This window comes from Megalopta genalis, chromosome 1 (genome assembly GCF_051020955.1).
Source record: "Megalopta genalis isolate 19385.01 chromosome 1, iyMegGena1_principal, whole genome shotgun sequence".
Classification (NCBI taxonomy): domain Eukaryota; kingdom Metazoa; phylum Arthropoda; class Insecta; order Hymenoptera; family Halictidae; genus Megalopta; species Megalopta genalis.
In genome coordinates this window covers 14,694,432-14,709,550 of record NC_135013.1, presented here as the reverse complement: position 1 = coordinate 14,709,550, position 15,119 = coordinate 14,694,432, and the positions used below count along the sequence as shown (strand labels likewise).

Genomic DNA, 15,119 nt, shown 5'->3' with positions numbered 1-15,119 from the left:
CAGCGGTAGAGCGGTAGAATCCCAGCTCAGCTGGCGCGAGGCGGCCGAGCCAACGGCGCCAGCGGTCGAGGCGGTCGAATCCCAGCTCAGCTGGCGCGAGGCGGCCGAGCCAATGAGCGGAACTGGGCTTCGCGCGCTGGTTGGCTGGGCCGCCTCGCGTCAGCCGTACTCGATTCTTATTTGTCACTGTTTTTCGTCAATAACTCGTTAACGGTGCCTCGGAGAAAATTTTTGTAAAGGAAGAAGCTGCTTTAAATGATCCGAGGAACCCGCCATTTCCGGATTGCGAGACATTTTCGGGACACCCTGTATAGTATGCGTATCGACAACTAATTTACAAGAAATCATCGTAATAAATTCGAATACAGTTAAACGTTCCACGCAAATGACGAAAGATAAGAATTTAGTGGCACTCGTTTCGAATAATCAATTACCAGCACTATAATTACTTTGACGCGTACAAGTATACGTATCCGAATAGAAAACACATCCGGAAACATCGTACGTAATGATTCGCATTTCTAGTATCACGCGACCGACGCAAACGAAGAAGAATTCTATCGCTTCGATCGATCGAAAAGACGAACGAACGAACAAGGATGCGTGGGTGGATGTAGGTACGTGAAAGAGTCGAAAGGCTCGTTGCAAAAAATGTACATTACGTTTATTGATGTCAGCTCGCGAAGCTCCTCGTGAAATATCGTATGGGTTACAAAGAGGCGCTCGGTTTTAATGGGGTGTTTGGGAGGTGTGTAATTGTCACATCGTAACGCGGGGTACGACGAGTATGTGTGTGCGCGCGCGCGCGCGATCGCCACTGCGATCGCGAGAGACGTCCCCTACCTAAGGAACACCGGTCTCGTTCACAGTTTCCATTTCACTCAGCTCGAAACGAAAAGAAATAAAAGGTAAAACAGAAGAGAGTCCGCTACGGACTATAATAATAAATTGCTACGTTGCCGTGAGCCTATCGTCGGCGCGCCGCCGTCTCTACTCGACGTTTATCATTTCCCTGAGACGAGGGATGAAAAACCACGGCTGTTCCTGGCGGTGCCAGGGGTTAGGGACAGACACATTAAAAGTATCAACCTTAGTCTCGTCCGACTGTTTACAGGCAGAACGCTACTACGGCTTGGTAATGACAGTGACCGTTTATATTATTATTCTGTGGTAATATTTATATACGTATGTATATATATATTTTTATATATACGTATGTCCTTATAAAAATATATACATACATACCTCAACGTACAAACTATATCGTACTTTTAGTAACTTCTAACGCCCCCGGATGGACACAGGGCAATTATTTACACGATTCAGGATCATTCTCCATAGCCCAGGATTACGCGTTACAGTTTCAAGAGACGTCCGTGGGTCCGCGGATCCATCGGCTGTCCTCTCCTTCATCCTGGCTTGAGCCCGACGATACGCGGTCGTTATTCGTGACAAGTACATCCGACGTTCCTATCAACTAGTTATCAACATTTATACATAATACAACCGAGATCCTTACGCGGCGTGCACTCTGCTCTGTACGCGTAGGATTGCGCAACGTTCCCATCCCCTCCACCTCCCTTATTATGTTCGTTCGTCTCGGTCCACGTTTTCCCACGTATTAACCTGGAACGGTGTTACCACGGTAAACGAACTAGTTCACGGTCTCGCTTTCCGCGTACGATTCACGATCAATTTAAATAGACTGTTGGTAAGTGACGCGTAACCGAGGTCAAGTTCGACAAGTTAAATTAGCTCGATTGCCTCGACGAGGATTTTACATGTAATAGTTAAACATATTAGGTACTCGACGAGAAATATTTCGCGACCAACAAACTGATGGTGTTCGACCAGTGACGACGATCGACGTCATTTCGAATGCAATTCAGATCGACGATTGTCGGAACGTTGGAGAAAGTATTCAATGTATGTTCAAAAGTATTCAAAGTATTTAAAGTATTCAAGTGTATTCAAGTGTATTGTATACAGGGTGTCTCGAATATATCTCGTAATCCTTAAATGGGAGGTTCCTGAGGTAATTTGAAGCAACTTTTTCCTTTGCGAAAATTTTCTCCGTGGCTTCGTTTACGAGTTATTAACGAAAAACACTGACCAATAAGAGGCGAGCTCGGCTGGCGCGCGGCGGCCCAGCCAACGAGTGCACGGAGCCCAGTTCTGCTCATTGGCTCTGCCGTCTCGCGCCAAATGATCTCGCCTCTGATTGGTCACTGTTCTCCGTTAATAAATCGTAAACGAAGCCGCGGATTGCATTTTCACTGAGGAAAAAGTTGCTTCAAATCACCTCAGGAATCCCCTACTTTCGGATTGCGAGACATTTTTGGGACAATATTATTGTATATAATGTGGTATATATTTTGTTTGTATATGCATTCAAGAAAATATTGAAAATTCTATTTTTGTAGAAAAATAAGGAAAACAAGTAAACGGGACTCCGTGATCGCGTTGAACAACGTTTATATCTTAACGCCGCGCATTCCCACCGTGATCCGAGTGCACAAAGTGAATCTTTCGCGCAGGAAGAAACTATTTCCGCCAAATCTCCCGTGATCGTTTCAGGGAAGAAATTTCTCTGTCGCGGTATTCTCCGACAGTGGCGCACGCTGATCAGCTGATTTCGTCCTGCGCGAAAGCGCGGAAGGACGCAAGGTAGCATGGCACGAGACCTTAATTATTAATTGCATGAGACGTCGGATCAATGGACTGTTTTCGAAACCCTTTGCAACTCGCACGCTTGACTCCTTCCACGAGGATGGATCGATGTTAAGGAGAACGAATGATCGGAAAACCATCGCGAAGAATTTTACACGATTCCTCTCGGGGAACAAATCGACCGAAACGAGCCAATTGTATTTCTTGCCGCGAGATCGAAAACTGTTCGTACGATAATAGGGGCGAGCATAAAAGGTTCTCAGCTCCATAAGAACGTGACAAACAAACAGATCCTAATTTGCCTGCTTCCGATATACGTATATTTACAAGACGCCTGCAAACGGACATCCGGTGTCTGGTACCATTTAATCGTTAGAGTACGCAAAGCGGAGCGCGCGTATCGGCACGATGCGAAGCGACGTGACGCGACGCACGACTAGCAACGACACGAACTTTCCAAGTCGAATGTCGTTGTTCGGTTATCCGAGTCGACGAACAAAAGTATAACAGGGTGTCCCAAAAATGTCTCGCAATCCAAAAGTAAGGGATTCCTGAGGTGATTCGAAGCAACTTTTTCCTTGGCGAAAATGCGATCCGCGGCTTCGTTTACGAGTTATTAACGAAAAACCGCGACCAATCAGAGGCGAGATCATTTGGCGCGAGACGGCCGAGCCAATGAGCGGAACTGGGCTCCGCGCGCTCGTTGGCTGGGCCGCCGCGCGCCGGCCGAGCTTGTCTCTTATTGGTCAGCGTTTTTCGTCGATAACTCGTAAACGAAGCCTCGGAGAAAATTTTCGCAAAGGAAAAAGTTGCTTTAAATGACCTCGGGAACCTCCCATTCTCGGATTACGAGACATTTTCGGGACACCCTGTAGAACGGGAAATCGCTTGCTTGCGAAACTGATAACGAAACCGGTCTGGAATCGTGCAGGAGTTCATTGTCGCCGGGAACAATATTGCGTAACACGGATCACCGAGCACGAGAGAGTAACACGCGCCCACCCTCCTTCTAATCCCCTTAGCTAGTCTGCGAAGGTCTCGGTGACTATTATTCGATCAACGAGCGTACGGACCGACCTACCGCAGCGCCGAGCTAGCCCAGCTGGAATCTCGTCTCGACGGTGTCCTGAAATAACGGACGCTTAGCCTTTGTCTGTCTCTACGAGGTCTTTCGACGACGTCCAAGAGAACGATCTTAAGAGAAGAACAGTTAGACGAACGTACAAAAGTTCCATCCTATCCTGTCTGCGGGTTTTCTGCTAGCTGCCTAGACCTACGGTGAAAAAGTCTTCGCGAACGGAATATTTCACGAGAAATATCGATTTCTTTTTAGTTGTCGTACGAACGATCTTGGACCAACAGGTTGAATTCAAGGGAGTTTGAACGTTGAAACGTCGAACACGAGAGCTGCAACGATGCGGTAGTAATCGACAGACCTGCCCTAGCAGTGGCGTGTCGCGTGTCGCGCGTCGTCTCGGTACAGCGAACGCGTCCGCGCTCGCGCCGCGCACTCGTGTGTCACTTTATTCAAATAAGAATATCAAAATTATAAAACTATCAACAAATGTACATACTCGTAGAAAAAGTCTCGGGAACAATAAAACTCCAAGGTAACGAGAAAGGGGCGCGGATCGACTTTCGGGCCGGAGTCGTGTTTGGTCGAGATTTTTTCCGTCGAACAATCGAGATAGGCCAATGATAATGCTACGCCACTGTGCTATGCCCATAATTGCTCGCTTGTTTACGGACGCCTCTGCCTCGGGACACGTTTAAACGTTCTGGACGTGCAAGGAACTCCCGGCTGGCCGGGAGAACTGACTCCGATAAACGTAAAAGTTGCCTAGTCTCACTCTGCTGAACGCGAGTACGGTTAAAGTAATAATAACTACGTATCGATAACATAAAATATACAACCTACCGATCATAAATGACACGCGACAACCGTCGAGTGTGGCCCGAGAAAATAAATCTTTAAATAATAATAAATAGACCGCGGTGTGAGCACCGCGGCCCGATAGTAAACTTTGCTAACTCTCGCAGAGTATCGATAACGTAAAAACATCAACAACTCTGGTACACCTTGGATCGTACCGAATCCCGCTTTTGTGACGAAAAACAACAAGGACTGAAATTTTTCCGTGGATTCCTCTGGCAGCCAACTCCCGATGTCTATATGTACAGGATGTCCCAAAAAATGTCTCGCAAACCGGAAACGAGACGTTCCTGGGATCATTCGAAGTAACTTTTTCCTTAGCGAAAATGCAATCCGCGGCTTCGTTTACGAGTTATTAACGAAATAATAGCGACCAATGAGAGGCGAGCTCGCCCAGCGCTTGGCGGCCGAGCCAACTGAGCGCACGAAGCCCAGTTCCGCTCATTGGCTCTCGACCGCCTTGCGTCACAGCATATGAGCCGTTTAATTTGAAAGTGGCATAAGTCACTTTTTTTCTTTTTTATTTAAATAAAAAGATACCGTTCGATTGTAATTAGTGTTACCATTAACTCGATTTTTTTGAAAAAGTGACTTATGGTCATTGGTCACTCTTTTTCGTTAATAACTCGCAAACAAAGCCGCGGATTGCATTCTCGCCAAGGACAAATTTATTCAAATTACCTCAGGAACCTCCCATTCTCGGATTGCGAGACATTCTTGGGACACCCTGTATAGTCAGGTCTGACGATCAGCGACTACTCTACCAAATAAATACAAAAACGTCGGGAACCAACGAACGTACGAACGAACGAACGAACGGACGTTCCAACCCGAAAGTCAACGTTGGTTGCGCGACGACGCCGTCGTTTCGCGTGGTTTGAGCTTTGGTCGACGAGGGACCATGTCCAACGCGTTTGTGCTTATTGTTAGAGAACTAGAACAGAAATGAAAAAGGAGAAAGAGAAAGTCGGCGTGGAAATTTTTGGCGCACGGTTCTCTCACCGACGACTGCATCTCGAGGGTAACTTTTCTTCTGCACCGGCTACGGTGCCCCTGTTGGAAATCACGTATGGATACGTACGCATCCACCGTACACGTACATAGTGCAGCTATTAGTACATCGGCTGCTTTCGCTTTCGTTTCAGCTGAAATGCTGCGCATCGCGCCGTACAGTGTTCTCCCGTTACAATTTCCGTCGATTTTTCAACCCCTTTCCTTTCCACTTCTCCCGGAGCTCTATTCGATTCGACCGGCTGTTTCGAACCTACGTTGAGTATTTTTTTCCGCGGCTCAATCCGAAAATGAATGTTGAATATCGCAACGAGAAAACACCGTGATTACTTATGATTTGCTTACGATTTGCTTGTCGACGAAATATCGTCGAAAGGTATCGCAATCTAAATAATCGTCCGCGGTATATCACTGTTCGTCAGAAACGAGCTAAAACTCTGAGAGATGCGAATTCGCGCGTGATCGTTAAGTGTTCTTTTCCTGTGGTCAATGGAAGAATCGGTCAAAGCGATCGGATTTTCAGCTGGTTCACTAAAAGCGTACCCTTTCTCTCTTTCTCTCTCTCTCTCTCTCTCGCTCTCTGTCTCGACACGCAACAAATCGCGGGGTATCGTGTCGCTCGCAGAGATCGAACAAGTAAAATGTTCGTATAAAAAAGAAAATTGACGTTTCCGGAGAGTAAAACGGACACGCTTATCGCGTCGATTCGATTGCGTGCCAAGCTGTATAATACAATAAATAGTCTACGGTAGAAAACGGTGCGGTGTTGTGTGCGACGCAGCTAAATATCGTCAGACCTCCGACCGCCACGGACCTGCATGGGCCCTTCTAGGACCTACACGGTCCTCGTTTCCGAACCGATTCGAGTCGAAATCGTTGTACATACAATATCAACAACGTAGAAACTGTCTCGGAACGAAATCCTATCAAATCGGATACAATCAGAGCGATAGCGAACCATGCGCGTACGCTCGGAGGTAACGGCGCAGCGAGAAGATGCTCGTCTCTATATCGGTTCAGGCCGGCTACAGTCGACGACAGTCTACAGGATGTCCCAAACATGTCTCGCAATCCGAACGTGGCGGGTTCCTCAGGTCGTTTGAAGCAACTTTCTCCTTTACAAAAATTTTCTCTGAGGCACCGTTAATGAGTTATTAACGAAAAACAAGTGACCAATGAGAGGCGAGCTCGGCTGGCGCGAGGCGACCGAGCCAACGAGCGGAACTGGGCTTCGTGCGCTCGTTGGCTCGGACGCCTCGCGTCAGCCGAGCTCGCCTCTCATTGGCCAGCATTTTTCTTTGATAATTCGTAAACGAAGCCTCGCAGAACATTTCTGTTAAGGAAAAAGTTGCTTAGAATGATCCGGAGAACCCGCCACTTTCGGATTGCGAGACATTTTTGGGACACCCTGTATATAGGGTTCAGGTCTTCGTACGGTTAACCAAATGAATCATCAACGAACAAACGAATTGGTCGTTTCAAGCAAAACCTCGAATCTCTCTATTCTTCGCAATCATTCTCAGCGAGTTCGAGGATAGAATAATGTTTCGCAAATCTATTCGGCTTTTTTGTTATTATCGGCCGCTCGGCTGAAACCTCTCTTCACCGTTACCACCGAGCATGCGTGTTCTACGTCACGCATTGCAACGCATTGCAACGTATGTACGTACGCGTGAGCGTGTGTGTCGTTCAGCGGCGATACATTAGAAAAAACTGTCGACAGTTAAAACTTTTCACGTTACGATAGAATATAGATTACACGTTGGCTAATCGTTACTCTTTACGTAGTAAAAAATCCGTTAAGCTACACGGGTCTACGACAAAAGTGTATCAAATTCTTATTTCTTTTTTTTTTCTTGTTTCCGCCTCCTCTTCTTTTTTTTTAATAGACACCAGAGACAGTTGTATACACGAATATAGTACTCGCGGGACACGATCGTTCGATCCGACCAGCAAGCTGTGCCAATCGATGCCTTAGATCACCCGTTAAAATAACTCGGTCGGTTTCCCGTTTGTTTCTTTCACTGGTAAAAAAAAGCTCACTACCGTTCCGATGCCGTTCATAAACAACCAATGATATTACTAGCCGTCGTCGCCTCGACGGTCCGGTGGATTCGACGTGGACTGTCGCTTGTCCAAGCTGCGCGCTGACAGCTGTGGCAGACCAACAACGGTTACGGTTACGCGAGCTAGCTAGTCTCTTTGATCCTTCCGAGCATCCGATGCGATGCTCGGTATCAGTTTCGATATCGGTATATTAGTGTCAGCGTCAGCGTCAGTATCGGTATATCGATATCAGTATCGGTACAGTATCGTTTCAAAACGGTTTTCCATCATCCTTTTTCTCCGTAGCTAGCTCTCAGCGCGGAATCGATGGTTACAATCGTTCCATCGACGAGCTTTATCCGTCTTCCTATAATCATTGCCCGCAATCTTACTCGGCGCCGCTCCTATTGGCGGAAACTACGACGACGAAATAGAAGTGTGTGCGTAACGGTGAAACAACTAGCATCTTGTAACCGCCTGCCTGTCTTGGATTTTTGCCTCGTGGTTCTTTGGCCGTCAACGGACGCGGCGGGTACGCGCGTAGCTCTCTCGAAGAAGGAGCGAAAATCGTTCGGGGACGAGACTTTTTTGAAAAATACGGGAGCGAGATCCTCGCGACACCCTCTCGATGGTTTTTCCCCTGCAACGGGAAACCGGTCTCTTCGAGGAACAGCGAATATTCGGGTCGCGAAATCGGCCGATGACCTTGCGTCGAGGTCGAGGATAGCCGTGAGCGGTGACAACGCGACTGGAATGTACGGTACCAGCCAGGTGTCTTGTCGCCGCTCACATGTTGTACGCGACGTAAATGGGATCGAGTTGATCCGCCAGAAAACCATCCCGCAGGTGCATTCGTTGCTTTTCGCCGCGCGAGTTTATCGGGACCACTCCGGGATCCACTACCACCACCACGCCCACCACCAAGTGGTGCTCCTCGAGAACGGCGCTGGTCACCAAAGCCACCAGATCCAGAGCCTCGCTCTCGCTGCCGTCGAGCTCCACCACGACTACCAGCAGGTTGGTCCACGTGAACACGGCGCTGCAAAATGGTGATCGTTTTTCAGCGGTTTTGTAAAAAAGAATAGCGGATAAAAAAAGGAAAAGCCAGAGTCGGCTGTTCCACTCACCATTCCGCGATCTTCTTGTGACATCTCATCACGCTATTTTCGATGTCGATCGGATGATACCGCATTCCTCTGAGTAGAATAGCTTCGTCCAGGGCGCCAACGACGAAGACAGCGTCGTGTAACTCGGCGTCGCCGGGAACGAGATCCGCTTCCGCCGCGGACGTATCGCCGGGGACGTCGCTGATCACCGACTGCTGTACGCTCTCGGTGCGCCTCAAGAAACCAAGGTAACCGGTTCTCGCGTACACCTCGTTCGTGTTTCCGGTGACGAGGCGAGCGTTGAAGTGATCCGCGTAATCGCTCTCGTCCCCGTAGATCGTGAAGTAGCCGCTAGCGTTGTGAGCCGACTGCACCCATATCTCACCCAAGTGGGAATCTCCACATTGTCCTTTAGTCTCAGGATTCGCGATGATCACTTTCACTCCGGGCAGCAGCTTTCCCGATTCCATCAAGCACAAAGAGTGCGGACTGCCCCTTTCGACCAAAGACACCCGATCGTTTCGCAGAGCTCTGAGGTCCACGTATACCGTCGATGGTTCCGGACTTGATGCACCCTGTTTCGGAACAAATAATTTCGTAATAATATTTCCAACGACTTAATATTAGGGTGTCCCATAAGTTCTTTCCTTTTTTCTGATGCGAAATGATCACACGATATTTGTTGTTTAAGGTTGATTTATTGAGTTATATATGAACCGTTCTGCTCTACTACCTTGTTCCATCTTTCAGGAAGCCTCATTATGCCGTCTTTCCTAGATTGTTGAGGTTTATTTGCAAAATATTGATCAAGGTGCGTTTTTATTTCGCTTACGAATTTGTTACGAGAAGAAGTAATAATCGGATGGAGCAATGTCTGGGGAGTACGGAGGATGAGGTAGAACGTCCCAAGCAAACTGCAATAATTTTTGTTTTACGACCAACGCAACATGCGGATTTGCGTTGTCGTAATGGAAATTTGACGGTGTGGAACTTCTAAACGATTCAATATCCCATCTTGATTAAATGCTTATGTACCGTTGTTCTGGATATGTTAGTGGCATCTGCTATCTCGCGCACACTATATCGCGAAGTTTCAACGAGCATATCTTTGGTAAGGTCCACGTCCGTCGTTGTTGGACGGCCGCTGCGGTCTTCATCTTTCAAATCATAATTGCCAGCTCTGAATCTCTTAAACCAATCGCGGACTGTCCTAATAGTCGTAGAATCATCACCGTAAACGGTACAAATCTCGTTTGCAGTGTCCTTTGCCCTATCACTTTTTTGTTAAAGCAACGAAGCATAACATGTCGCAAATGCTTCTTTTGGCTATCCATATTGAACGGCGTAGAAAAAATTTTATAAGGAGAACTTTGTCACCCACGAAACGTACTCTAAAAGAGCTCTGGGACGACTGAAACCGATACCCTAAACAGCCAAGAGATAAGCCTGCGTGTTTATATAAACACAGCCAGTTAGACTCATTCATAGCGCGGCGTGGAAAGAACTTATGAGACACCCTAATATATAGCAAAATTTAATATTGGAATTCGTATCGTTTCCACACCTGTAAGCAGATGGCCGTGTTCACTCTGCAACCGAAGGAGGTGGACACCGCGCGAGGACTGAGACCCAGAGCAGAGAAAAGCTTGCTGAAGCTCGTGGTGAGAGCGATTCGTGGTCTTTCCTCGGCAACGACCACGCACGTTCTCACACAGGCTAAACTGACGCCGCGAGCCTTCAGAGCGTGAACAGAGGATCCGAGGCCCTTCGTGCACAGCTCCATCACGCCGTACGAACAGAACGTGTCTCTTACTCTGGACTGGCTGACGGCGGACAGCCACAGTGCTGGGTTAGCTTCCACCTGGGAACGGATACCATCGTTACAACAATCGAGTATCAACATCGAAGTTCCATGACTGATGTATAAATGTCGGAATATCGAAATATCGAAGCGAAACGAACCTCCGATGGCGGAATAAGTATGGAATGATGTCCGCTGTATATACTGCTTAAACACCATAGTGCAAATCCGAGTCCGGAGTACGGGTCCAAGCATAAAGCGATATGTCTGGACGGGTACAGCTCGCAGGCAAGTTTCATGGCACGGCACAAGGAAGTCACCGCTGCGTGGGACATTTTTATTCCAGCCAGCATACCCGTTGTCGAGACACTGAAGTCCAGGTAAGCCAGCATTTCTGCTGTCGGAGCTCGATACATAACAGGTAGCTTCTTCTTTGGCATGTCGTCCATATCGAGAATAGTCGGCCAGCTCTTTACTTCGACCACGTTGTTCGCCTCCTGCGTTTAGTCGATAAATCAGATGGACAATACAATCAACCGGATGATAATAATAACAACATTAACACGTTCGTCGCCGCATCACCCAGATCTGGGTGACGGGTATGCTTCCGTGGGGGCCCCGTCACCCAAATATGGGTGACGCTCCTCTTATTCGAGTTAATAGGATTTTCTCAGTTGGATTTTTAAAATAAATTTAAAGAAATAAGCACTAAAATATAAATGTAGGGTGTACAACATACACTGATGCAATTTTTGGTCTGCGTATCTATTAGTTTCTGTGATTAAAAGGCTTATCACTTTTTTAATCTAAGAATAACGAAAGCATTTCACTTGCGCTAATGTCAAACGATAAATCCACTTTTTCCGGTGAACGGAAACGACTGTTAGCGAATTCATTCCACTGGATATTGTATTATCAATGTATTATCAACAGAGTTCAGTTTCTTATGTTCGTCTACAGCAAGTACTTCCAACATGTCGTCAAAGTCTTTTCGTCTGAACTCGACGAAATTCTGTTTATAACTTTTCTTCTAAAACTCACTACTTCGTCATCACTACAATCCTCACTTTCAATTAAACTTTTACGCCATCGAATGAACATTTTGGGGATGAAAAATCACTGATGTGCGTCTCAAAAAAGGTATGCTTCTCGACTAAATGAAGTATCTAGGATAACGGAAGTCCTCTAGCCGAAAACCTTATCGCTTTCCCTATTTAGGAACCTAAAATTTTATTGTCTATAACGAATCGAAGGCTCTATATAGCATTAGGGCACCGACAACGCACGGGCTTCCTCGAGTTTCGTCGTTGCTATTCCCGCTTATCGCTATCGACAATCGGATTTGGGCCCCGCGAGAAACTCGGCCGAATCGCGCCAGGCGATGAACGTGTTAATAGTAACGATAATGAGAATAATAAACGGTAATAATAAGAAAAAGAGAACGGAAAATAAAAGGAAAAACGTAGACGAAGCTGTAGCTATGTACCTTTGTTTTCAAGAGTTTCAGGATATTCTGATTGGTGAGCACGAGCACCGACTTACTAACGTCCACGATCATGCGAACGGTTGGCAAAGTTGTCTGGAGATTTTGCGGATGCGGCGGCCTGATGGTAACCGGCACCGCTCCGACGTACAGGCAGCCGTAAAACGCGCATATCAAGTCTGTACCGGGCGGAAATATTAATGCCACGTGATCCCCGGTATTGATTCGTCCGCGGTCCAGCAACAGATTCCCGATTCGCTCGGCTTTCTTGTGCAACTGCGAGCAGGAGATGGCAGTCGCGACAGCACCCTTCGCGTTCAACGACGTGAATATCACATGATCGGAGGTGCTGACTGCTCGCCACCGTAGAATCTCCGAGATGAATTGATACTGAAATGATTCGATGTACCGATGATTCGTGTACTATGAGATTTCGCAGGAGATCAGAGGTACTTCGTACGATACGAACCTTCTTAGCGTTATCACTGTCCTCGTCTAAGACGCCCATGTCCCGTCCTTGGGCGGAGGCCAGTCTATTACCCTGAACAATGTTGCCCACCATCACACTGGCCGGACCAACGTCTGCAACAGAATCCCCCGCTACACGCCCCCGCACCTTTCCGTTAGTAAACCAACACAAACACTCAACCCGATAATGAGTAGCTCACACACTCTCCCCTGACTGAGGCCGGAATATCAAAGCTATACAGACAGGTTCGTGAAAATGGTTGGTTCGTTATTGTCGGAAGGCGGTTAAGCCACGTCCTTGTTACAGGCGTGCTCGGATCATTCCGTGGACTGTACGTACGTCGGTTTAATCAAAAGAATAACAAAAACAAAAAAGAAAATAGTAACGAACAACTGATATAAGAAATAACTAAGAAATAAATACAGTGTTGTTCGGTGCTTCTCTATACACGTTACGGATGCGTCAGCCATGCGAATTTGCTCGTCGGCGCGGTTTCGCAGACGGAGAACGAAATAGCGTCGACGAAACGGGATCGTTGATCGATCGCGGCAGTTCGCAGAGCTGACCCAGAATAATCTCGCATCGCTCTGGTTACCGTTCGTATCGTCTATAGCCACTGGATAATCGAGGACCACTAGGGACCACTACGGGGTGTTCGGAGCTCAGCCAAAAGAAAGAAGGGTGAAAATAATAGAAAATACATGCGAAGCGACGACCCTAAGCTGCAGAGGTGGAAGAGCGGAGAGTTTCGTGGATCAATTATCATTCTGTTAAATCGGTAATCATCAGTTACAAATCATATTTACAGTTTGTCAAACGATCCTACTGTGAACAACGAAAATCCACCTCGGCAGCCGTTGCAGGGTTAAAAGGTACTCGATGGTGAAAGATGGGTTAACGATACATGATATGTAGCAAGAGACGGTTATATACTTTGTACAATTGTGCCAAGTTGCTAGGAAAGCCAACCGACGACTGATCCCGACAGAGAAGCGCAAAGTGTTACGTTCCTCCGCGTTAGCTGAAGATTCGGAACTCTCGACTTCCAACTCCCAACTCCCGACTCCCACTCCCGATTCCCGAATCGAGTTCGAACAATTGCTTCCATTCATTCTCTCTCCATTGATCATACTCATAATAAATATCGAAGCGACGCGATCCAAAGAACCGGTGAAAGACTTGTCGCGCCCGGGTCTATCGTTTCACATAACTCGAGGAATGTCCTCGCAACCGATGGACCGGCGTCTTTCGCCGATTCCTTGGGTCCCTCGCTTCGCTCGGTTTGCGTAGACAAAGAAAAAAAAAACAGAAACAAACGTAGAAACGTTATAACCAAGAGTAGAAGAAGTGTATATAAATCCTTGTACTTGCTGACATTATTCATGTAAATTGATTGACGGTCGGTGAGTTTCGATTGGTATACCTGTGCGGTGTTCGGGGGCATAGTACTCGCGGGTGAACGCGCGACCGCTTACCTGAATGGACTTCGCGTGGTTTCGGTAGATTGGTAACGCAAGTGTGCGGACAAAGCAGAACATTAGCCGGGTGTAGGGTACCCTCTAGAAAACGTCGTTTCGTTTCGGACAGATGTATACCGCCGAGCGGCGTCTTTGGCAAATAGTTGGGTGGTACCAGCGCCAGACAGTAGATTCCAACGGCGTGGATCGAATCCACTGCTTGGAGAACTCGCGACATCCATTGGAAACTCTGTAAAATGGTAAGCCGGTGAAATCAATTGTTGTTAGCGACGCGACACGGAAAGTCCTACGCTGTTTCATTGTCTCGCCTAAAAAGAGACGACCCTTGGCAGAGACGAAAATATGTCCGTACCTCTTCTTCGCTGCAATCCGGTCGTTGCTCCGCAACGACGCATATTCTCTCGTCCCTCAGAACTCGAACGCTGAACACGGCAATTCTCCCACGATAAATAAACTTCATAGGCTCCACTGCCAGAACCGTAGCGATAATGTCGTCGGCGTTGTGTTTTCTGCCGGTGACGGTCATGAGGCCGTCGCGCGAACCGCAGACGAATACCAAGCCACCGGGACCTAGAAAGCCCAGCAACCCGGATCGCGTGTACTCCACGTCGCCGAGCGGACTGCCATCGGGTTGCAATGGAGACACTTTGAACGTGTTGTTCGTTAGCCCTTGCAGTCCCCAGTACTGATTCCCGGTCGCCGAACTGTGCACGCAAATCTCGCCTACTTCGTCGGTTTTGCAAATGAACGGCTGTCCTTCCATTTTGATCACCACCACGATACCTTTGTGGCAGAGTAGAGAAAATGTTCATTAGTCTTTGTGTTTGCTCCAAATCAATACTTTTATTTGGGTAGTTAAGCTTTAAGTGCTGAATATCAATTCATTAACACGTTGAGTGCGGCGTCAACCCCCTGGGACTGATGCATCGGCGCATGGGGCCGGCAGTGTCAAGAGGTTAAAAAATAATGCCGGCCTGCCGCCTCAAACCCAGCAAAATCGACTCCACGCTTAACGCGTTACTGAAATCGAAAATTGATAATCAAAACTTATCATAACTATTAGTTTAACTCTTTTATTGGGTTGGGGAATAAGTTCGTAGCGTTTTTATATTTTATTTTATT

General features: G+C 47.3%; 1 protein-coding gene across 5 annotated transcripts in view; it reads right to left on the bottom strand.

The window, feature by feature from the left end:
* Window positions 1-639: 639 nt before the first annotated feature.
* Window positions 640-15,119, bottom strand: part of DIP2 (disco-interacting protein 2) — an 81,309-nt gene continuing 66,829 nt past the window's right edge. For 4 of the 5 annotated variants that reach the window (XM_033475267.2, XM_033475257.2, XM_033475277.2 and 1 more), the window contains 8 exons: window positions 14,350-14,780; window positions 13,995-14,226; window positions 12,520-12,650; window positions 12,054-12,440; window positions 10,729-11,064; window positions 10,331-10,627; window positions 8,788-9,341; window positions 640-8,699 (listed from right to left, as the gene is read on the bottom strand). In XM_033475267.2, the coding sequence (XP_033331158.1) occupies window positions 8,447-8,699; window positions 8,788-9,341; window positions 10,331-10,627; window positions 10,729-11,064; window positions 12,054-12,440; window positions 12,520-12,650; window positions 13,995-14,226; window positions 14,350-14,780 (2,621 nt within the window). In that variant the 3' untranslated portion in view covers window positions 640-8,446. The remainder of the gene's footprint in view (window positions 8,700-8,787; window positions 9,342-10,330; window positions 10,628-10,728; window positions 11,065-12,053; window positions 12,441-12,519; window positions 12,651-13,994; window positions 14,227-14,349; window positions 14,781-15,119) is intronic. The other variant, XM_076521839.1, reaches the window with a different exon arrangement.